The sequence below is a fragment of the Schistocerca piceifrons genome, chromosome 10, assembly GCF_021461385.2.
Source record: "Schistocerca piceifrons isolate TAMUIC-IGC-003096 chromosome 10, iqSchPice1.1, whole genome shotgun sequence".
NCBI lineage: Eukaryota > Metazoa > Arthropoda > Insecta > Orthoptera > Acrididae > Schistocerca > Schistocerca piceifrons.
The window spans coordinates 113,208,758-113,232,139 of record NC_060147.1 but is presented as its reverse complement, the minus strand read 5'-3'; the positions used below and the strand labels follow the sequence as shown (position 1 = coordinate 113,232,139).

The window sequence follows — 23,382 nt, the reverse complement described above, 5'->3', positions numbered from 1 at the left end:
AGGCCGTTGGGATCCAGCACGGCGTTCCGTATTACCCTCCTGAACCCACCGATTCCATATTCTGCTAACAGTCATTGGATCTCGACCAACGCGAGCAGCAATGTCGCGATACGATAAACCGCAGTCGCGATAGGCTACAATCCGACCTTTATCAAAGTCGGAAACGTGATGGTACGCATTTCTCCTCCTTACACGAGGCATCACAACAACGTTTCACCAGGCAACGCCGGTGAACTGCTGTTTGTGTATGAGAAATCGGTTGGAAACTTTCCTCATGTCAGCACGTTTTAGGTGTCGCCACAGGCGCCAACCTTGTGTGAATGCTCTGAATAGCTAATCATTTGCATATCGCAGCATCTTCTTCCTGTTGGTTAAATTCCACGTCTGTAGCACGTCAACTTCGTGGTGTAGCGATTTTAATGGCCAGTAGTCTAAGTATCTCGCTCCTTTACAATTGGATGTCGTGTTACACTTAGCTGATCACGTTTTTCCGCTTTCCCTGTGTGCGGGTTACACGTGGTTCCTCTTGGAACACCAAACACTTCTGCAACTTTCGTTACGCAAGCACCCGTCGTGCGAGCTCCAACAACGTGATCACGGTGGAATTCACGTAGCTCCGACGTAATGCACTCACAACTACACGGAATACCCTTCTGAGAACGACTGATTATTGTGACGTATTGGGACATTGCCTAGATGCTGTTCGTGGTCCAATATAACAGCGCAAGACGCAGTATTGACTAGCATCTGCAGATGCTTGTGTTCATGCTAGTATTCGCCGCGGGTTTTCCACGTTTCTGTCCAACCACTGTACACTGAGTCCGTTAATTGTTTGTCTGTTACTTGCTCGCAGCTAATCTCCTCTGTCCCCGTTTAATATTGTTTATACTGGCAACAAAAGCACCTGTTCAATAGGGAGGAGTCCGTTACCTCCATGGTCACTAGACAGACTACCTGCAGGGAGGACTTCTTTTATCTGCATGAAGGATTGCGAATGGTAGAGTTTGCTGATGAGGAAAATCGACACGTTAGACACTTGTCCACATAAGACAAAGAACAGCTTTCCGAGTGCTGGCGCAGATCACAGCTCATATCTGTCAGTATTTTGATGGTGATGATGGATTGGATTGGGACGATGGCAGACGAGTTGTACGTGTCCAGTAGGGCTACAGCCCGAGTGTGCGGTCCCCAGCACGACGCTCTCGCTACGAGCTGGGCCTCAGTGGACGGTCCAAGTGGCTCGGCCATTGTCGGCGTTTCCGCAGTTACCATGGCTAGCGGCGCGGAAGCGGCAGAAGAGCGACCTCCCGGTATTCGCGCCAGGAGGGGAAGGAGCCCAGTGGAGGGGTCGTGCCGGTGGCTGCTGCGGCTCATCGCGGACTGCCTCCGAGACGAGGGGGCGGTGGAGGCGGCGGGGGCGGACGCTGCTGAGGGGTGGGGCTGTACGCCGCTGCGCATCCTGACCCGCCTCTGGAACCGTCACCATATGGTATGCTGCTGCATCATACAACCTGTCACCGTCATTACGGTAATTTCCAAGAATGATTGCCTATCGTAGTTGGAGGGCTCCAAGCGATACATATCGAACGTGCGGGTCTAGTGAAGCAGGGGATACAACCCGTCGGAAACCAATAACGTCAGAATTGCCCAGAGAGCGTTTATTACACAGATGAAAGAGCTGACAAGAATGTTCAGAAACAAAGGAATACGAGAGACGAAAACTATAGTTGACATATATAAAGGCTAGTAGTATTTTCACGTTAAGGATATCGCATTTTTGTATCGTATCATTTCTCTGGAAAAATGGATGGAAATGGGATGGATATGAGTTGTATCTCGAACCTCATTCGAACTGTATTGCTTAAGTTCAGTACGGGATACAAGTTTGCGTACACCGTTTTCACTATCATTAGTATCCTGTTGTTCAGCTAGACCCTAAATGAAGCACGGGATACAAATGTGTTGTTTCTTTCGCCTCTGCTACCACTAATAGTCTGTTCTTACGTAGATAGTAGTATTGCCGATGGCAGAAGGAGCTACGTACGTAATATTTGTACCCAAACTTCCGTTGACCTATATATATGTACACTGCTACCGAAAACGTGGAAATGGACGTACGTTACATTTGCAACCTGTACCTCAGTTTAAGTACACGAAGAGGCAATAAGACGACACATACACAATTTGTACCCCGTACTTCACTATGAGGTACAGTTTTTTTTCGCCTTTGATGCTAATAGTATCGACTGAAAGTTGTAGTTTTGATCACAGCAGTGACAACAGTATCCCATTCTTTAGTTGAGCTGTATAGCTACACACAAGATATGTATCCTGCTCTTCCAGTTGACATATGTAGGTAAATCTCATCAATGTTAAATATGTCGTTCTTTTCGAATAGGTAGTGTCAGTGTAAAGATCAACTGAAGGACGGGATACAAATTTTAGTTGTGTCGGGCGTTTCACCTTTAATATTGCTAGTACAGACCCGAAAAAATCGTACTGATACTAGCGCTGGGAAACGAAAAAAGAACGACAGCTGCGAAATTTCTGTTACCTACTGGAGTACACGAAAACGTACATAATGGCGTAATACAAAAATGAAATAAGTCAAAATAGTCAAATGCAGTAAAAGAAAAAAATTGAAAACTGAACTTACCACACGGGAACTTCTGAAAAGAACCGAAGCTCGGCTCGCCTAGAAAGACGTCAACAAAAATCACATACCCACATACACAACAAGCAAAACATTACGAAAACACTCACAGACACACACACACACACACACACACACACACACATTCATCCCCGTCCCCCTCCCCATCCTAATGTGTTATTAGCTAACATATTTCGGACGGTACATACACCCATCACGTTTAACAAAATATTTAAACGGGCAATATGTTTGGGTAATACTACACCTCCATGAATATTCGTCTAAGTGACTTTGAAGTGTGGAAATCCGGCGTTTCCCTTCCCTACAAGAGATTTCACAGCTGACCAATAACCCTCTATGCTATTTGTGCGAGCCCCTATTGGATAATGATCTGAACACAATATTGTGATTGAGGTGCTGATAACCCCTTTCCCCTAAATCCCTATAGGAAAAAAACCCGTCTGAAATTACAATGGAACCCTCTGCAACGTGATCTTCAATTAAGCAAAACTACCTTCCTTCGATTGGGTACTACTTTAAACACTACATCGTCACACTCTTGACCTGAAACTCCAGCCCCCCGAACCCATAACCCCACCTGAGTTTTCCCCCCTGTTGTACTTCCTTTTGCCAAAATGCGGCTCGTCATTTTCGACCATAACACCCCCCCCCCCCCCCCCAATGCCCCTTATATCTCCCGTATTCCCTGCAAAAAGAGTACCAGTCCACAACTGTACGCTTACTCACACGACATTCATGGACACACAGCCACACAGGATATCTCAGACACCATCAGTACGTGATTTTCATAATGTCTCTCAAGGCGAGCTTAGATTTTCCTAGCCACATCCTTCGTCTAATGGACCGCCACAACCTATCTTTGCTATAGCGCCATACGAATAAGTAGTGAGTAGGGCGACGAGATACACTTGTGAGGCGTATATGTTCGCCGCACTCGCGACGTCGAACATACTCGGCAACGAGACCACACATTTGTCAAAAACAAATCGTGGCCAACATGTCTACGCCCATAGCCCCTCTCAGATCATCTATGTTCATCGGAACAGATAAATCAATACCTGCAAACGAAAATGAGATACTAAAAATTGTCCTAAAATAAGAAACTAATATTCCAAATTACCTCAATATCACTAAGAATGAAATTAAGTACCGAATGAATTGCAAACAACCAACTATTTAAATAAATGCACAAGAAGAATATTTTGAGCAATATGTAGCGATCTTTTTTATCACACATTCAGTTATTTTAATGTACAGTGATAGCGCTTATCCGGAACACAGAACTGTTTTAATATCTATGGCGTAAAGTGAAGACATTATTATCTATGAGTAATGTATGACGTCATTGGTCAAAGCCGACGGGTTGTATCCCCTGCTTCACTAGACCCGAACGTGCGATAGTAAATCGTTTATGGAAGTCTCGTGGCGCGCGTAACGAGTATGTTTCAAGTTGTCACTACAGCGACGACAAAAGGAAAGCGTTAGAGAGGCACATGTAAATTCAAAGGAGACGGCTTACCTTACTCGTCGTCGGTGTTATCGTCTTGTGACAGTCCGCGTGATGTGTAAGCTGCAGGGGCAATTCCGTTTTTCCCGTACCCAGGGTAAACTCTGCCAATATCGCGCAGGGATGTCGGGAGTGTGTCGCATGTGTCGACTTTCCCCTGTAAAAGCAAGTTGTGAAACTATAGGTACTGGAACAAATACAGTTGAAACGTCCCCTTAGAAAAATTTTAAATGACTGTGCTTAAACTGACACACAATATTTCTAGCGCAACGTAATCTGACTTTCAACAATCCCTACAAAAGAATGGCCCTGACTAACAATAACCTATACCTTTCATGAATCACTTACCTCACAAAAATCTTCGTTATTAGAACTACTGCAATACAGCGAGCGCCAATACTGCCAGCTAAATAAGATTCAAACTACTGAAGGCACTAACTACTGATAGGCATACTTAGCAAATGAAAGATTTTGATAGAGAACAAACAATGTATTTACCTTAATAGTGTTCAAAAGTCATAATATAGATATCAGCTCGTGACATCCAGTCCTACAAATTTACTGTCTCTGATGGACGCACGTCCAGATCATCCGCTCTCAAAACTCCGCCATCTCTCCCCCCACATCCACCACTGCTGGCGGCTCACCTCCAACTGCGCAACGCTACGCACTGTTAACAGCCAACTGCCCAACACTACAATAACAAATTCCAACAATGCAAACCAGCCATAGACTGCACACAGCACAGTCAGTGATTTTCGTATAGAGCGCTACATGGCATTACCAACATAAAAACCTAAACAGCCTACTTACACAGTTCGTTCCTCTGTCCTGGACGCCCTTCTATTTTTATGGTAGACTTGACAGACTTCCACAGTCGTTCTATATTCTGGGTATGGACACTGGCGTCATCTGAAGATACAAACTCCACAGAGTGGTTCACGAATTCGTGCTCAAACCCTTCAGCTATGAGAGTCTGTGATGACTTTTGCTCCAGGCAGTATGAAATGTTTTATGAGACCCACTAAAGGCACCTTGTCTCGGGACAATACCCTCACAACAACACACTTGCGTGACTCCCTTTCTATCCCACCAAAAACCCAAAGGGTCAATTCTAGTGTCCGATACCACCCGTCGGCTTTGACCAATGACGTAATGTGTGATGTTATATTGTTTCTGCCGCAGACTGCTGTCGATGCATGGAGGTATAAGGAGGGGAGATGCCACTATGGCCGTTTGCTGTACGTCTGTTTGAAGCCGGTGGGCCGCCATGTTTGATTGGTCAAAACAGTGACAGAGCTCTTGTTAGAATTGCGTGTTCTTCATATTTAACGTTATGTCTGCGAAATAATTTCAGATGATGAGTGTTACAATGTTTACATGCATAACACAACGTCAGAATAGCTTTTTCAGGTGTTTTCGTTTTGCTTTTAATGCGTTTTTGCCCCAGCAATACAATTGATTTGGTCTCGTTAACTTAAGTGTTTCTTTTGGATACGAACTTCGAATGATGAAAAATAACAGTGTACAAAGCTCTTTTCAAACTCAAATCACCTTTTACTGTATTTGTGTCGATGTAAACTGAAAGCAGAACCCGAAAACTATGCTAGTTTACATACCGGATGATATTTCTTACTCGTTTACACACTTATACAAAATTTCATTTGTAAATACAAACATCGTTTGTGCTTTGTCAAGAAAAATAAGCATATGAACCCACAGAGCCCTACGAGCTTCATTGATCGGAAATCTAAAATAAAATAAGAAGAAAACAGTTTCACAAAACGTAAACAAGGCCGCACATCTCACGAATATAAAAGACAATATTTTACGAACGGGGCCACTTACGCGTGGAACGTGATTCCTTTTAACTTGGTAGCACTATTCCAACGGTTAGTACACCCGTAAACAACGCAAACCGGCATTTTAAAATGAAAAAACCTTCAGCAGCTCTACACAGTAGCACAATCGGAAACGAGTCTTCTGACCAACCTGCAATGGCGGAGCTCGGTTTCTGTCGGCTTCAAGTTTGTGACGTCATGGCATCTCCCCTCCTTATACCTCCATGTGTCGATGAACGTTAAATGATTTCTCTGGATTTCCTCGTTACGCGCGTATATTAAAAATTCGATGTAGATTGTTTTGTTTTCATCTCTTAATTTGTTTTCGGCATCTTTTGTTAAAGAAAGTATTCGTGATTTAAAAGTAGTCGCGATTTATGAGGTCTTGACTTCTCACGCTGTTCGTTATGGATGAGCCAGTTGATTTTACTGCGAAAATTCTGCTTCAGAAAATGAGTGGCCGTATATCAACTATAAAATTTTTGCAATCATTGGGCGTAATTGCTGAATTTTGCAAGTGCAGTGCCTGTGGAAATTATATGGTTTTTACCAAGGTTGCGTAATCACGAACTTCCGACGAATACATGCGGAGGTGCAGAAAAAATAACATATGGAGATCCATACGGAAGGGGACGTGGTTCGAAAGATCGAGGCTGAATTTAGAAGTAACTGTCATGCTAATCTACTTTTTTTGCTATGAATATTCTTGCCAGTCTGTCATGCATGAATCAGGGTTTTCGTGTGGCACTGTAGTCGACTGGTTCTCGTTTTGTAGAGAAGTCTGCGGGGAATTTATTAAGTATAGGGGGTCATTGGGGGGGGGGGGGGGGAGGGGTTATAGTTGAAGTAGATGAGTCACATTTTGGAAAGAGAAAATACGAAAGGGGGCACGAGGTTGTTGGGCTTTGGGTTTTTGGAGTAGTAGTTTCTGGAGGAGATTATGCTAATGTTGTATTTAGGGTTGTACCAAATCGGACAAAGGAAGTCTTGACATCTTTAATAGAAGAATATGTGGAAGAAGGTTCTTTAGTCATGTCGGATGGGTTTGCTTCGTACAAGGGCTTGGGTGAAAGGGGTTATCATTTGGTCCTGAATGACAATATTCAGTTTAAAGATTATAAGACGGGGGCATGTACTAATACTATCGAGGGGCATTGGGAGGCTGTAAAATCTGTTGTCGGGCGGGGAAAGAGGATTCCAGTGTATCAAGGCCATTTAGACGAATTACTGTTGGAGGAAGAGTATTCCTAAAGGTTGATGTTGATTTCTTGCATTTATGAAAGTAGTCAGAAAAAGTACAAGCCTCGTTTTGTTAGTTAGGTGTTGGTGGATGTGATACTTTTTTCTTGTTTTACGTTTCTTTTTTTATGTTACTGTATTGTGCGAGTGCTACTTTTTTGGTTTCTATGGAGGGAGGTGTTTCTGTCGTTTTAATATTTTCTGGTTACAATCGTGGGCCGAGGGGTATTGCTGTGTTTATGGGTGATTGACTCGTGGTTTCATTATTTCATTATTTTAAAATTTTGCGTCTGATTGAGGGTGGGTGGTACGGAAGAACTGATTTGGGTGGTACCTCATTCGTGCTGGCAGTTTGTGTTTCTTAATACTTTTTTCATTAGTTAGTCTGGATTTTGCTTCTTACGTTACAGTTTGATCTTCTAACATTATTATTTCTTGTTATGTCCTTATTTCGTTCTTGTCTGCATCGATCTTTTACTTCTTTGGAAGTTCATATGCGGTAAGTTTCTTTTTATGTAGCCACTTTTATGTTTTCCTTTTCGATGTTTCTGTTATACTTCTCTTATTTTTACTGTGACTCCTGGTGTATCGATTTTACTGACTGTTATTTGGAGCTACTGTAGCTGGTGTGACTTAAGTGTAGTATAGTTATCGGTTGCAAGGTTTGGTCATTTTTTCGTTTTATTTCTTTACGTGTGCAGTAATGTGTGTAAAGATTTTCATTTTTTGAGAGTCTAGTCGTATTCTGTAGTTCATTAACAACATCGTTTTTTAAGCACGTTTCTGATATGTGATAAGATTTGCGCAACAAACAGTAATATTGGAATCGGTAACTTGAAATGACCTCCTACATAGGTTGCTTCCAGTTACCGATTCCAACTATTCGACGGTTCATTATTTAGATCGTTTTTGCAGTACGTGTGAAAAATATAATATAATATATGCACTCGTAATTGCTCTCGTGTTCTTATTTATTTCAGTCATCTTCATCTCGTTTAAATGAAATTCGCGCGTAAAATAATAGTCGTAGTAAATGTATTATTTCATGGCATGCTACATTCGTTCGTTTACGAGTATGATCCGTTCCATTCATAGATTGTCCATTGCAGCATCTTTGCCTTACGTATGACGTCATTGGTCAAAGCCGACGGGTGGTCTCGGACACTAGAATTTATCCTCTACTTCTACTATTTTATTCGGTCCACCAATTGGCACACTATCATTTGTCACTATCAGGTAGTGCACTTCATGGCAAAACCTGAAGTAGTCACACAGGGTATTTGCCGATAACTCAGTTTCTGATGCTGTGGCTTGCAACGTGTTATCTCGAATCCAGCAGAACAAAAGAATTACGCTCGTCTGAATTGATAATTTGGAGGACTCGAACCACGTATTCTTCCTGACGCTGGCTCGCTTTCCGCGAAGTCCACAATGAAATTGCAGCGGAATCTCAGTGTCCACACTCCTCTTGCGGAGTTTCACAGACATCGTAGTACCACAGTTAACACAATCCCTCCTTTCCTCGTCCGGCAGAAGTCCATATTTCCGGCAAAAAGTCAAACATTTGTCTATGCTGGAAATGCATGGAATTAGAGTTTTCCATGTGAGGCAATCCGCAGGAGAAACTTGAGAAGCAGCACACATTACACTCGCTATCAAGAGAGACCGTGTCGATTTCACAATGGAATCACAAACAATTATGGAGGGAATGTAGTGTACACCAACTGAAGAAACAACGCAAAACTGATAAAAATGACGATCACACATAATTTATCATAACGCGCGCCACGAGACTTCCATAATCGATTTACTATCGCACGTTCGATATGTATCGTCCGGAGCCCTCCAACTTCGACAGGCAATCATTCTTGAAAATAACCTGGTATGCGGCTGTCTGCTACCGCGCTGCAGCATCATACAGCCTATCACCGTCATTATCATTATCATTATCATCATCATCATCACCATCACCATCATCGTTATTACATCATCATCATCATGGTTATCGTTTCTCCCCATCTAGGGCGGCACCAACCAAATATTTTCGCATTCGGAGGAGAAAGGTGGTAATTGTAATTCCGTGAGAAGATTCCTCCGCAACGAAAAACGCCTTTCTTTTACTGTTGTCCGTCCCAAATCCCCTGTTTCGCGATAATGCAAAACGTGCTGCCGTTCTTTGAACTTTTTCGTTGTACTCAGTCGATCCTGTCTGGTAAGGATCCCACACCGCAGCAATATTCTAGAAAAAGGACGGACAACCGTAGTGTAGGCAGTCTCCTTAGTAGACCTGTTACACTTTCTAACTGCCCTGCCAATAAAACGCAGTTTTTGATTAGCCTTCCCCACAGCTTTTCTATGTTTCCTTCCAATTTAAGTTCTTCGCAATTACAATTCCTAGGTTCAAAAGGTTCAAATGTGTGTGAAATCTTATGGGACTTAACTGCTAAGGTCATCAGTCCCTAAGCTTACACACTACTTTATATAAATTATTCTGAGGACAAACACACACACACACCCATGCCCGAGGGAGGACTCGAACCTCCGCCGGGACCAGCCGCACAGTCCATGACTGCAGCGCCCAAGACCGCTCGGCTAATCCCGCGCGGCAATTTCTAGGTATCTAGTTGAATTTACGGTCATTAGATTTGACTGATTTTTCGTGTAAGTGCACTTCTTACCCATATTTCATTAAAGTGTCCTACATATGATACTAATACATGCTAATATCTTTTAATTGGTTCTGTATGTATTCGTGTTACCCATGATGAACCCTCTGCCAGGTTGCTAGGATCAACATCGATTCATGATACCAGCCATTGGATTGGACAATTGACGTAATGGCAATTCTATTCATGTGCTAAATAATACAAGTTTGGCTTGAAAAAGGGGAATGTATCAAGTCTTCAATGACTACTGTAGCAGGTTCTTATTGAACGAACTCTCCCAAAGAAATTCTGGCCATATATAAGGACCGTCGGTTACACCATAGTTACTGCCCTGACATTCATGTTTGACACAGGGACATAAACTAAAGGCAGCAAATAAAAAAAATAAAAGAAAACTAACTGCTGATCTTCATGATCAAACGTTCTTTCACAAAGGAAGACGACACAGAAGTACTGCGCCAGTGTAATTATTGCAGCGCTTCAGAGATGAGTAATGTATATACTGGTACCAGTGCCGTTAGCTCCACGGTCCTATGGATTGTATCAGAATCTACGAAGCATAGGCGGTTGACTTACTAACTCTTTTATGCACAAAGAACTATAGATACGCTGAGAAAAATCTGTGAGCACACACTCATCAGTGAGTGATTCACAGTGCTATCCTCCAATGGCATTCATCTGTTATACACACATCAAAAAAAGTTTTGCATCACCCCAGTTCCCAGAACTCCTGAAGATAGACGTTGACTGTGGATATTGTATCACAGACACAGTCCCTTTGACTGTCCAGAGATGACGCTAAAGCCGCCCAAAGATGTAAACGACCATGCGTGAGAAGCGCCTATTAGACGGAGAGGGGCCGACAGTCGATCAGTTCCAGTCATTCCACCAGGAAGGAGGTACACGGCTCGTGTTGGCTGTAGTTCAACCATGCCTCGACGGTCAATACCGCGGTTCGGTCGCATCCGCATTGTTACCTTGTGCCAGGAAGGGCTCTCAACAAGGGAAGTGTCAAGGCGCCCAGAGTGAACCAAAGCGATGTTGTTTGGACAGGAAGAGATCGTCGGAGACGTGTGTGGAGGCAACCCTGTCAGGCTGAACGCCTTAGACACACTGTCCAGCGAGTGCAGCAAGGTGGAGGTCCCCTGCTGTTTTGCGGTGGTATTATGTGGGGCCGACGTACCCCGCTGGTGGCCATGGAAGGCGCCATAACGGCTGCACGATACGTGAATGCCATCCTCCGACTGAGAGTGCAACCATATCGGCAGTATATTGGCGAGGCATTCGTCTTCGTGGGCGACAATTCGCACCCCCATCGTGCACATCTTGTGAATGACTTCCTTCAGGATAACGACATCGCTCGACTAGAGTGGCCAGCATGTTCTCCAGACATGGACCCTATCGAACAATCCTGGGATAGACTGAAAAGGGCTGTTTATAGACGACGTGACCCATCAACCACTGTGAGGTTCAAATGGCTCTGAGCACTATGGGACTTAACATCTGAGGTCATAAGTCCACTAGAACTTAGAACTACTTAAACCTAACTAACCTAAGGATACCACACACATCCATGCCCAAGGCAGGATTCGAACCTACGACCGTAGCAGTCGCGCGGTTCCGGACTGAAGCGCCTAGAACCGCTTGGCCACCGCGGCCGGTCCACTGTGAGGGATCTACGCTGAATCGCCATTGAGGAGTGGAACAATCTGGACCAACAGTGCCTTGATGAGCTTGTGGATAGTATGCGTCAGTGCAAGAGGATATGCTACTGGGAATTAGAGGTACTGGTGTGTACAGCAATCTGGACCACCACATCTGAAGGTTTGCTGTATGATGGTACAACAAGCAATGTGTGGTTTTCATGAACAATGAAAAGGGCGGAAATGATGTTTATGTTGATGTCTATTCCAATTTTCTGTACAGGTTGGTTCAAATGGCTCTGAGCACCATGGGACTTAACTTCTGAGGTCATCAGTTCCCTAGAACTTAGAACTACTTAAACCTAACTAACCTAAGGACATCACACACACCCACGCCCGAGGCAGGATTCGAACCTGCGACCGTAGCGGTCGCGCGGTTCCAGACTGTAGCGCCTAGAACCGCTCGGCCACCCCGGCCGGATTCTGTACAGGTTCCGGAACTCTCAGAACAGAGGTGACGCAAAACTTTTTTTGATGTGTGTAGAATCTGGGGCCACAAGTAAACCCCCAAGTCCTTAAATAATTGAGCTCGTAAGAATAAAACGACTTTAGATGTATTATTACTTCACAAATGCTTTAAACAAAGTTAAATATTTGAAGTTAAGCATGAAGACGAGATAAAGTTTAGACAAGGTTTCAAATTATGCTTTACGCTTCTTGGAGGTTTCTAAGTGTTCTCATTATCAAACACTGGGTGAGTACAGTCTGGGCAATTTGCTGACGGTTTTAAGCAAAAGCAAGTTTTCACACACCTCATTGTTTATGACGTCATATCTCCTGTGGTATGTATCGTCCAATGATATTATTTTGCCTGTATATTCGGTGGTGTGTGGGGATAGTGTCTGCAAAATGTGTTGCGAATAGAGCCAGTAGGCTAGTAGGTAATGGAAGGTAAAGTTGCGCGTTCTGGCCACGGACAGGCCAATCGGACACGTCCTATCGCCATGTCATCCTCTGCAAATTACGTCCTCAGATGCAGTATGGAGGGATGTGTACTCAACATACCGCTCTCCCCGTCGTTGTTGGGTGTCTTGTCCTTGCAACCGCTACTTATCGATCGAGTAGCTCCTCACGAGGCCGAGTGCTCCCCATACCAGTTCTCTCAGCGAGGAAGAAAATGCGTGCCAATACCGGGAATGGAACCCAGGCCCTTCACATGGCAGTCAGCTGTGCTGACCACTGAGTTGCAGAGGGAGGGTGGACAGGGTTATTTGTAATGAAGTAATAAATTAGAATGTCGTGCCTGATGCGGCAATTTAATGCAAGAACAGCAAAAATGTAGCAACCAATAACGCTCTTCCATTTCACCATTTTGTTCAGGATGTCAGCGAGGAAAGTTTCGCTAACGTTTGAAATTATGTGTAACTTTGTTGCAAGTCATTAAGTGGCCTCATTGTCAAATACTGGAGGAATACAGGCTGAGTATGTGCACACAGTGAGTTATGCAGCCTCCAAATATAAACACAGTTATTAACTTTAATACTTGTTTTGCTATGTTAAACTTTTAATGAAGGAGTATATCTCGTAATAACTACATTATGACAGCGTTTTGAAATTTTTAAATTCTGTCAATAAGTATGCGAAATACTATCAAATTTTTGTTGCCCCTGAGTGCCATTCGATAGGCAACCTGTAACTCGGACCGTGTACTATCCACCACGAAACGTGTTGGTCTGTTACTGACGCAGATATTCGGAGTTCAAACGTAATGAGTTGTCTCTAACCGTATGACCTCCTCCACGCCTACCAACATGCATTTGGGAAACATCGCTCACGTGGGTTCCAACTATCACTTTTACCCACACGACATCCTTAAAGTCATGGATAAAGACAATCAGGTGGCTACAGTATTTATTGAATTCCAGAAAGCATTTGTTTTGGTAGCACACCAACAGTAATTAACAAAAGTAAATGACACGAACTTTGTGTTTGGATTGAGCATTCCTCGGTAGGGAGAACGCAGTAAGCTATCTTCGGTCGAACTATCGGCAGATGTAGAAATAAGTTCAAGCACATCCAAGGGACGTGTTTTGGTATTTTTGATATTCATGCTGTACATTAATGACCTGCCAGAAAAAAAAACATTAACACGGATTATGTCAAGCTCTCGTGTTTCCAGCCGGGTGGCAGAGTTAAAAAGTCTAGTGAGGTTTCAACAGACTTCCGGAGAAATATATGTAGGACTTCCGGAGAAATATATGTTTTTTTCAGAGCTCTTGATAGACATGCTATAGTTCTAGAGATCTCTGTATAAAATCTGAGTAGTTTTAGACAATTTGGCGAAGAAAACAAAGTAGTCGAAAAAATTGAGCTCTCCTAATAAGATTGATTTGCCAACTTGCGGAAGCAATTATGATCACAGTTCTGAATAGCTCCCCAAGAGTTTTGCAAAAAATCCTGGTTAGATTATTTTTGGTGCAGCGTTTACGACATGGCTGCAGTAATGAGGCACCCGCTTTCACAACATAAAAAAGCAATACAGTACAACAGTTCTGATCACAGTTCTGGATAGCACTCCAGGAGTCTACAGAAAACCCTAATTACATTTCTTTCTTTTTCACCTAGCAGTGGATAATGAGGTCATTGCAGTAATGAGGGACCCGTTTCACTACATTAAAAAAGAAATTTGTACAACAATTCTGATCACAATTCTGCATACCACCCCAAGAGTTTTGTCGGAAACGGTCAGTTAATTCCTTACTCGTACTCGCAAAAATTTACCCTGAGGTAGCAAGACGATTCGACCCCCAGTTAGCCATCTGCGCAAGATTATGTAGTGTTTCTTTATTTGATTTAAGTTAGGCATTTAAAGCAGATTGTGACAAAGATAGATTTTGCAGCGGTTTTAATGATCATGCTAATGTACCTTAAATTTACGACGTGACGCTTCTAGAAGCTGAAGTACTATGGAGGTGTTGTGGTAAGAATTCGCGGTGCTCTTTTAATTTACACTCCTGGAAATTGAAATAAGAACACCGTGAATTCATTGTCCCACGAAGGGGAAACTTTATTGACACATTCCTGGGGTCAGATACATCACATGATCACACTGACAGAACCACAGGCACATAGACACAGGCAACAGAGCATGCACAATGTCGGCACTAGTACAGTGTATATCCACCTTTCGCAGCAATGCAGGCTGCTATTCTCCCATGGAGACGATCGTAGAGATGCTGGATGTAGTCCTGTGGAACGGCTTGCCATGCCATTTCCACCTGGCACCTCAGTTGGACCAGCGTTCGTGCCGGACGTGCAGACCGCGTGAGACGACGCTTCATCCAGTCCCAAACATGCTCAATGGGGGACAGATCCAGAGATCTTGCTGGCCAGGGTAGTTGACTTACACCTTCTAGAGCACGTTGGGTGGCACGGGATACATGCGGACGTGCATTGTCCTTTTGGAACAGCAAGTTCCCTTGCCGGTCTAGGAATGGTAGAACGATGGGTTCGATGACGGTTTGGATGTACCGTGCACTATTCAGTGTCCCCTCGACGATCACCAGTGGTGTACGGCCAGTGTAGGAGATCGCTCCCCACACCATGATGCCGGGTGTTGGCCCTGTGTGCCTCGGTCGTATGCAGTCCTGATTGTGGCGCTTACCTGCACGGCGCCAAACACGCATACGACCATCATTGGCACCAAGGCAGAAGCGACTCTCATCGCTGAAGACGACACGTCTCCATTCGTCCCTCCATTCACGCCTGTCGCGACACCACTGGATGCGGGCTGCACGATGTTGGGGCGTGAGCGGAAGACGGCCTAACGGTGTGCGGGACCGTAGCCCAGCTTCATGGAGACGGTTGCGAATGGTCCTCGCCGATACCCCAGGAGCAACAGTGTCCCTAATTTGCTGGGAAGTGGCGGTGCTTTCCCCTACGGCACTGCGTAGGATCCTACGGTCTTGGCGTGCATCCGTGCGTCGCTGAGGTCCGGTCCCAGGTCGACGGGCACGTGCACCTTCCGCCGACCACTGGCGACAACATCGATGTACTGTGGAGACCTCACGCCCCACGTGTTGAGCAATTCGGCGGTACGTCCACCCGGCCTCCCGCATGCCCACTATACGCCCTCGCTCAAAGTCCGTCAACTGCACATACGGTTCACGTCCACGCTGTCGCGGCATGCTACCAGTGTTAAAGACTGCGATGGAGCTCCGTATGCCACGGCAAACTGGCTGACACTGACGGCGGCGGTGCACAAATGCTGCGCAGCTAGCGCCATTCGACGGCCGACACCGAGGTTCCTGGTGTGTCCGCTGTGCCGTGCGTGTGATCATTGCTTGTACAGCCCTCTCGCAGTGTCCGGAGCAAGTATGGTGGGTCTGACACACCGGTGTCAATGTGTTCTTTTTTCCATTTCCAGGAGTGTATTTACTGGAGGCGGAGGAAACATATTTTCACGTTTGGAAGACGATCGCACACCAGTTCCAGAATATTTGTTAAACAGAAGTATATCATGCAATTCTGTTAAAATAAAAAGCGAAGATTTAGATGACATGATATTAAAGCTTATTCGTAAGGAAGTTAGTATGAGTCAACAAAAAACACGTTAATTTTAAGGGTGTACGGGCTATACGTAAGAATACTGCTCACGCTCGTTTGAACTGTACGGTTATGGTCGTTCAGTCGATGCTCATGTGCAGTCGTCACGCCAGCGTGAGTGATGATTATGAATCGTAATACTCGTAAAAATGAAGAACCTACCAGAATAAACCATTATCTGCACAAAAAATATCATTGGGATTTTCTGTAGTAATCTTGAGGAGCAAGTCAGAGTTGGGAGCATAATTTTTTTCGCAAAATTCTGCACAACTAATCAGATTTTGTACGGTGAACTCTAGAACTATAGCACATCTATTAAGAACTCTGAAAAAATTGCATGTTTTTCGAAAGTCAGGCGCCGACATCACACGACTGCGTTAAAATACCGTGGCGTTTTGATGACTCTCATACTCACCATCTTCTGATGACATGTCGACATATTCCCAATAACATTCCAAAGTGATGCAGTTATTGTAAATCCGCTTTGTATGTTCTGACATGCAAAACTGTGTCACATTTGGAATCATTCAACGTATAGAAAATTCAGGTCCAAAAGTTTCCAGGGACTGCAGCACAGGACTTGAATGTAGACGGGTTTGGTGTGGGTGCTATGCAAGAACGGGCTCAATTTACGAACTAATTTATTAAACACAAAATCTTCTTGGCAACGCGACGATAACAACTAAAGAGAACTTAATGTGCAGCCCTGTACAGATCAACAAAGCAGGGCTCAAGCAATAGAATAACAATAAAAATGTCTTCAACTTATTGAAATACACACATCAAAAAACTTTTGTATCTCCTCGATTCCCAGTATTCCGGGAACCCGTACAGAAAATACGAATAGAGATCAACATAAACATCATTTCAGCCATTTTTTTTGCTCATAAATCACACATCTCATATTGTACCGCCATACATGGAAACCTTCAGAGGTGGTGGTCCAGACCGCTGTATACACCGGTTCCTCTAATACCCAGTAACACGTCCTCTTGCAATGACGCATGTCTGTATTCGTCGTGGCATACTGTCCGCAAGTTCATCAAGGTAATGTTGGTCCAGATTGTCCCATTCCTCAACGGCGATTCGGCGTAGATCCCTCAAAGTGGTTGGTGGGTCACGTCGTTCATAAACTGCCCTTTTCAATCTATCCCAGGCATATTCGATAGGGTTCATGTCTGGAGAACATGCTGCCCACTCTAGTCGAGCGATGCCGTTATCCTGAAGGAAGTCATTCACAAGATGTGCACGATGGGGGTGCGAATTTTCGTCCATGAAAACGAATGCCTCGCCAATATACTGCCGATATGGTTGCGCTGTCGGTCTGAGGATGGCATTCACGTATCGTACAGCCGTTACGGCGCCTCCCATGACCACCAGCGGCGTACGTCCGCCCCACATAATGCCACCCCAAAACATCAGGGTACCACCACCTTGCTTCATTCGCTGGACAGTGTGTGTAAGGCGTTCAACCTGACCGTGTTGCTTTCAAACACGTCTCCGACGATTGTCTGGTTGAAAGCATATGCGACACTCATCGGTGAAGAGAACGTGATGCCAATCCTGAGCGGTCGATTCGGCATGTTGTTGGGCCAGCTGTACCGCGCTGCATGGTGTCGATGTTGCGAAGATAGACCTCGCCATGGACGTCGGGAGTGAAGTTGCGCATCTTGCAGAATATTGCGCACAGTTTGAGTCGTAACACGACGTCCTGTGGCTGCACGAAAAGCATTATTTAACATGGTTGGCGTTGCTGTCAGGATCCCTCCGAGCCATAATCCGTGGGTAGCGGTCATCCACTGCAGTAGCAGCCCTTGGGCGGCCTGAGCGAGGCATGTCATCGACAGTTCCTGTCTCTCTCTGTATCTGCTCCATGTCCAAACAACATCGCTTTGGTTCACTCCGAGACGCCTGGACACTTCCCTTGTTGAGAGCCCTTCCTGGAACAAAGTAACAAAAAAAAAATGGTTCAAATGGCTCTGAGCACTATGGGACTCAACTGCTGAGGTCATTAGTCCCTTAGAACTAGTTAAACCTAACTAACCTAAGGACATCACAAACATCCATGCCCGAGGCAGGATTCGAACCTGCGACCGTAGCGGTCTTGCGGTTCCAGACTGCAGCGTCTTTAACCGCACGGCCACTTCGGCCGGCTGAACAAAGTAACAATGCAGACGCTATCGAACCGCGGTATTGACCGTCTAGGCATGGTTGAACTACAGACAACACAAACCGTGTACCTCCTTCCTGGTGGATTGACTGGAACTGATCGGCCGTCTCATCCCTCCGTCTAATAGGCGCTGCTCATGCGTGGTTGTTTACATCTTTGGGCGGGTTTAGTGATATCTCTGAATAGTCAAAGGGACTGCGTCTGTGATACAATGTCCACAGTCAACGTTCTTCAGGAGTTCTGGGTACCGAGGTGATGCAAAACTTTTTTTGATTTGTGTAGAATTAAAATAAACTTCGGGGCAGCAAACAAACTGCTGCAGTCACAATTGTAATAGACCAGGAAAGATAGAAATATATCTACGTTAATTAACCACGGGATACTAAGACAACTCCCAAACTTAATTAACGTCACCCAGATACCACATAGCTAACCACTGATCTACAGCAACTAGTCAGTATGACAAACTACTATGAACTATCTCCAGGACTTGTTGCACGCATACACTAAAAAAAAAAAAAAATCGCACCACGAAGGAATTATCTGAATGCAACGGAAATCAGTGGATGTGAGGCACGAGTACAGAGAAACAAATAATTACAGCTTGAGTAAAAGTGGATTATTTATTGACGAGAAAGATCTCTACAAACCGAGCAGGCCTACCTGTAGCCCTTATGCAAGCAGTTATTCGACTTAGCACTGGCTGACAGTTGTTGGATGTCCTCGTCAGGGATACCGTGCCAAATTCTATCCAGACATATGTTCGGCTTGGAATCTCATTGACTGTGATAAAATTGTCTTCAGTGATGAGTCCCACTTCGAACTGAGCTCCGATGACCAGAAAAGATGTGTGAAGACACCCCAGACAGTGGTGGAATCCCAGTCTGACTCTCGCCCGCCGTCCTGTCTGGGGTGACGTCATGTCATAGCAGGTACCCTTTGGTTGTCACCCGCGGCACCCTTAGAGCACAGGAGTACGTCGACGATATTCTAAGCCTCATTTTGTTGTTCTTCACCGTAAGCCATCCTGGGCTTACATTTCAACAAGATAATGCTCGGCCACACATGGCAATGGTTGTCTTCGAGCTTGCCCAATCCTGCCATCGCCAGTAAGACGACTGAATCTCTCCCGAGTTGAAGACGCTTGGAGTATTGTGGGCACGGCCCCAAACCAGTTCGGGATTTTGAGTTTCCAGGCACCAACTGAACAGAATTTGGCATGATATTCCTCGGAAGGACGTCCAACTACTGTACCAACCAATTCCAAGCCAAACAACTGTTTGCATAAGAGGTACAGCTGGATCAATGCGTTATTGACTTGCTCAATTTGTGAAGTTCCTTCTCTTGAACAAATCATCCGATTTCTATGAAATCGTAATCCTTTGCTTGTCTGTACACGTACATCACATCTACCGATTTCCGTTCCATTCGAGTAATTCTTTCTTGGTACGTCGTCGTCTTTTTTTTATAGAGGCACGTCAATTTGGAAATAAGGCTTGAAATTGTGTATAGAGATTACAGCTGCCTCAGCTCCCCTATAGACTGTATGTAGTGGGTCTGAGATAGACAAAGGTCAGCTGTTTGTAGGGAAGTGTGTGTCCCGTTACCAGGGTTCAAATGGCTCTAAGCACTATGGGACTTAACATCTGAGGACATCAGTCCCCTAGACTTAGAACTACTTAAACCTAAAGTTTTATAAGTCACTGCTGCAAAATACTAACGTGAATTCTTTCAGACGAATGGAAAAACTAGTAGAAGCCGACCTAGGGGAAGATCAGTTTGGATTCCGTAGAAATGTTGGAACACGTGAGGCAATACTGACCTTAAACCTTATCTTAGAAGAAAGATTAGGGAAAGGCAAAGCTACGTTTCTAGCATTGGTAGACTTAGAGAAAGCTTTTGACAATGTTGGCTGGAATACTCTCTTTCTAATTCTGAAGATGGCAGGGGTAAAATACAGGGAGAGAAAGGCTACTTACAATTTGTACAGAAACCAGATGGCAGTTATAAGAGGCGAGGGACATGAAAGGGTAGCAGTGGGTTGGAAGAGAGTGAGACAGGGTTGTAGTCTCTCTCCGATGTTATTCAATCTGTATATTGAGCAAGCAGTGAAGGAAACAAAAGAAAAATTCGGAGTAGGTATTAAAATCCATGGAGAAGAAATAAAAACTTTGAGGTTCGCCGATGACATTGTAATTCTGTCAGAAACAGCAAAGGACTTGGAAGAGCAGTTGAACGGAATGGAGAGTGTCCTGAAAGGAGGATATAAGACGAACATCAGCAACAGCAAAACGAGGATAATGAAATGTAGTCGAATTAAGTCGGGTGACGCTGAAGGAATTAGATTAGGAAATGAGACACTTAAAGTAGTAAAGGAGTTTTGCTATTTGGGGAGCAAAATAACTGATGATGGTCGAAGTAGAGAGGATATAAAATGTAGACTGGCAATGACAAGGAAAGCGTTTCTGAAGAAGAGAAATTTGTTAACATCGAGTATAGATTTAAGTGTCAGGAAGTCATTTCTGAAAGTGTTTGTATGGAGTGTAGCCATGTATGGAAGTGAAACATGGACGATAAATAGTTTGGACAAGAAGAGAATAGAAGCTTTCGAAATGTGGTGCTACAGAAGAATGCTGAAGATTAGGTGGGTAGACCACATAACTAATGAAGTAGTATTGAACAGGATTGGAGGGAAGACGAGTTTGTGGCACAACTTGACAAGATGAAGGGATCGGTTGGTAGGACATGTTCTGAGGCATCATGGGATCACCAATTTAGTATTGGAGGGCAGCGTGGAAGGTAAAAATCGTATAGGGAGACCAAGAGATGAATACATTAAGCAGATTCAGAAGGATGTAGATTACGGTAGGTACTGTGAGATGAAGAACCTTGCACAGGATAGAGTAGCATGGAGAGCTGCATCAAACCAGTCTCAGGACTGAAGACCACAACAACAACAAACCTAAGGACATCACACACATCCATGCCCGAGGCAGGATTCGAACCTGCGACCGTAGCAGCAGCACGGTTCCGGACTGACGCACCTAGAACCGCTCTTCCACAGCGGCCGTCTGCTGGCAGCGGTAATCACGAGAATGTACAGTCGCTGGAAGGCCGGGCTCCGTTCGGCCACCTGGCACTGCCGAGAGGGAAGACCATCGTGTTCGATACAGGTTCTGGAGCATCATACTGCATCTGCAGCAGGAGATTTCAGGAGCAGTTGACGCCACGGTCGCATATCGAACTGTTACAAATCGATTACTTCAAGGACAGCTTCTGGGCAGACATCCTGCAGTGTGCATTTCATTTACCCCAAACCAATGCTATTTGCGACTTCAGTGATGTGAAGCGAGAGCTCATTGGAGGGCAGGTTGAAGATGTGTTATGTTCTCCGATAAAAGCTGGTCCTGACTCGGTGATTGCCGTGTGTTGGGTAGAAGGTGGTCAGTTGAGGTCCTGCAACCAAGCTGTCTGTGTGCTACCCACACTGGACCTACACCTGGAGTTATGATCTGGGGTGCGATTTCGTAGGACAGCAGGGGGCACTCTAGCGGCTATCCCACGCACCCTGATTCCAAATGTGACGTCAATCTGGTGATTCGACCTGTTGTGCTACCATTCACGAACAGCATCCAGGAACTATTTTCCAACAGGATAACGTTCGTCCATTTACCGGTGTTGTAACCCAACATGCCCTACAAAGACATGTAGCCTTGGCCTGCTGGATCTGTCTCCAACCGACATATGGGACATCATCGGTCGACAATTCCAGCGCAGAACAGGGAGGGGAAGGATACACTGTGTTGCGAAATCTCCGAAGTGGAGCCTGGCTAGTGCAACCCAGTTCACTCTGCAGACGAATTCGCAAAGCAGATTCGTCTGTAAGGACAGTGGTAGTCGGGTGGAATCATGGGAACGCTGTGGGAATTGCCTGTACAGTGCGGGAGGCATCTCAGGGGACCGTAGATTTTTTACTGATGGCATACAGACTGAATACTGTGGCAACAGCCAGAGCTGCAACTGGGCCAAAGTGTCCTCACCTATGCTGACGCCCTTCTTAACAGAGCTGCCCCTTTGGATTAGACTTCTGTAGCCAAAGACGTTCCATAGCATATTTGAACAATTCTTTTGCCGTAATGATGTGAGACGACTCAATTTTCAGAATATCTATACATCATTAGTGTTAACACATCATATTATTCTTGCTGCTCGCCTTCGTGCAATCAATACTTTTTTCCAGGTAGTGATTTCCACAGAAAATTATTGTTTAAAGTACACTACTGGCCATTAAAATTGCTACACCAAGAAGAAATGCAGATGATAAACGGGTATTCATTGGACAAATATACTGTACTAGAACTGACATGTGACTACATTTTCACGCAATTTGGGTGCATAGATCCTAAGAAATCAGTACCCATCAACTACCTCTGGCCGTAATAACGGCCTTGATACGCCTGGGCATTGAGTCAAACAGAGCTCGGATGGCGTGTACAGGTACAGCTGTCTATGCAGCTTCAACACGATACCACAGTTCATCAAGTATTGTGACGAGCCAGTTGCTCGGTCACCATTGACCAGAAGTTTTCAGTTGGTGAGAGATCTGGAAAATGTGCTGGCTAGGGCAGCAGTCGAACATTTTCTGTATCCAGAAAGGCCCGTACAGGACCTGCAACATGCGGTCGTGCATTATCCTGCTGAAATTTAGGGTTTCGCAGGGATCGAATGAAGGGCAATGACGTGTAACCATTGGCACCCCATACCATCACGCCGGGTGACACGCCAGTATGGCGATTATGAATACACGCTTCCAATGAGCGTTCACCGCGATGTCGCCAAACACGGATGCGACCATCATGATGCTGTAAACAGAACCTGGATTCATCCGAAAAAATGACGTTTTGCCATTCGTGCACCGAGGTTCGTCGTTGAGTACACCATCGCAGGCGCTCCTGTATGTGATGCAGCGTCAAGGGTAACCGCAGCCATGGTCTCCGAGCTGATAGTCCATGCTGCTGCAAACGTCGTCGAACTGTT

At 44.8% G+C, this 23,382-nt stretch overlaps 1 protein-coding gene across 1 annotated transcript in view; it reads left to right on the top strand.

Annotated features, from left to right (window-relative positions):
• The first annotated feature begins 1,270 nt into the window (after positions 1-1,270).
• Positions 1,271-23,382, top strand: part of LOC124718734 — a 32,566-nt gene continuing 10,454 nt past the window's right edge. Inside the window, exon 1 of the mRNA XM_047244350.1 lies at positions 1,271-1,489. Within this exon, the coding sequence (XP_047100306.1) occupies positions 1,271-1,489 (219 nt within the window). The remainder of the gene's footprint in view (positions 1,490-23,382) is intronic.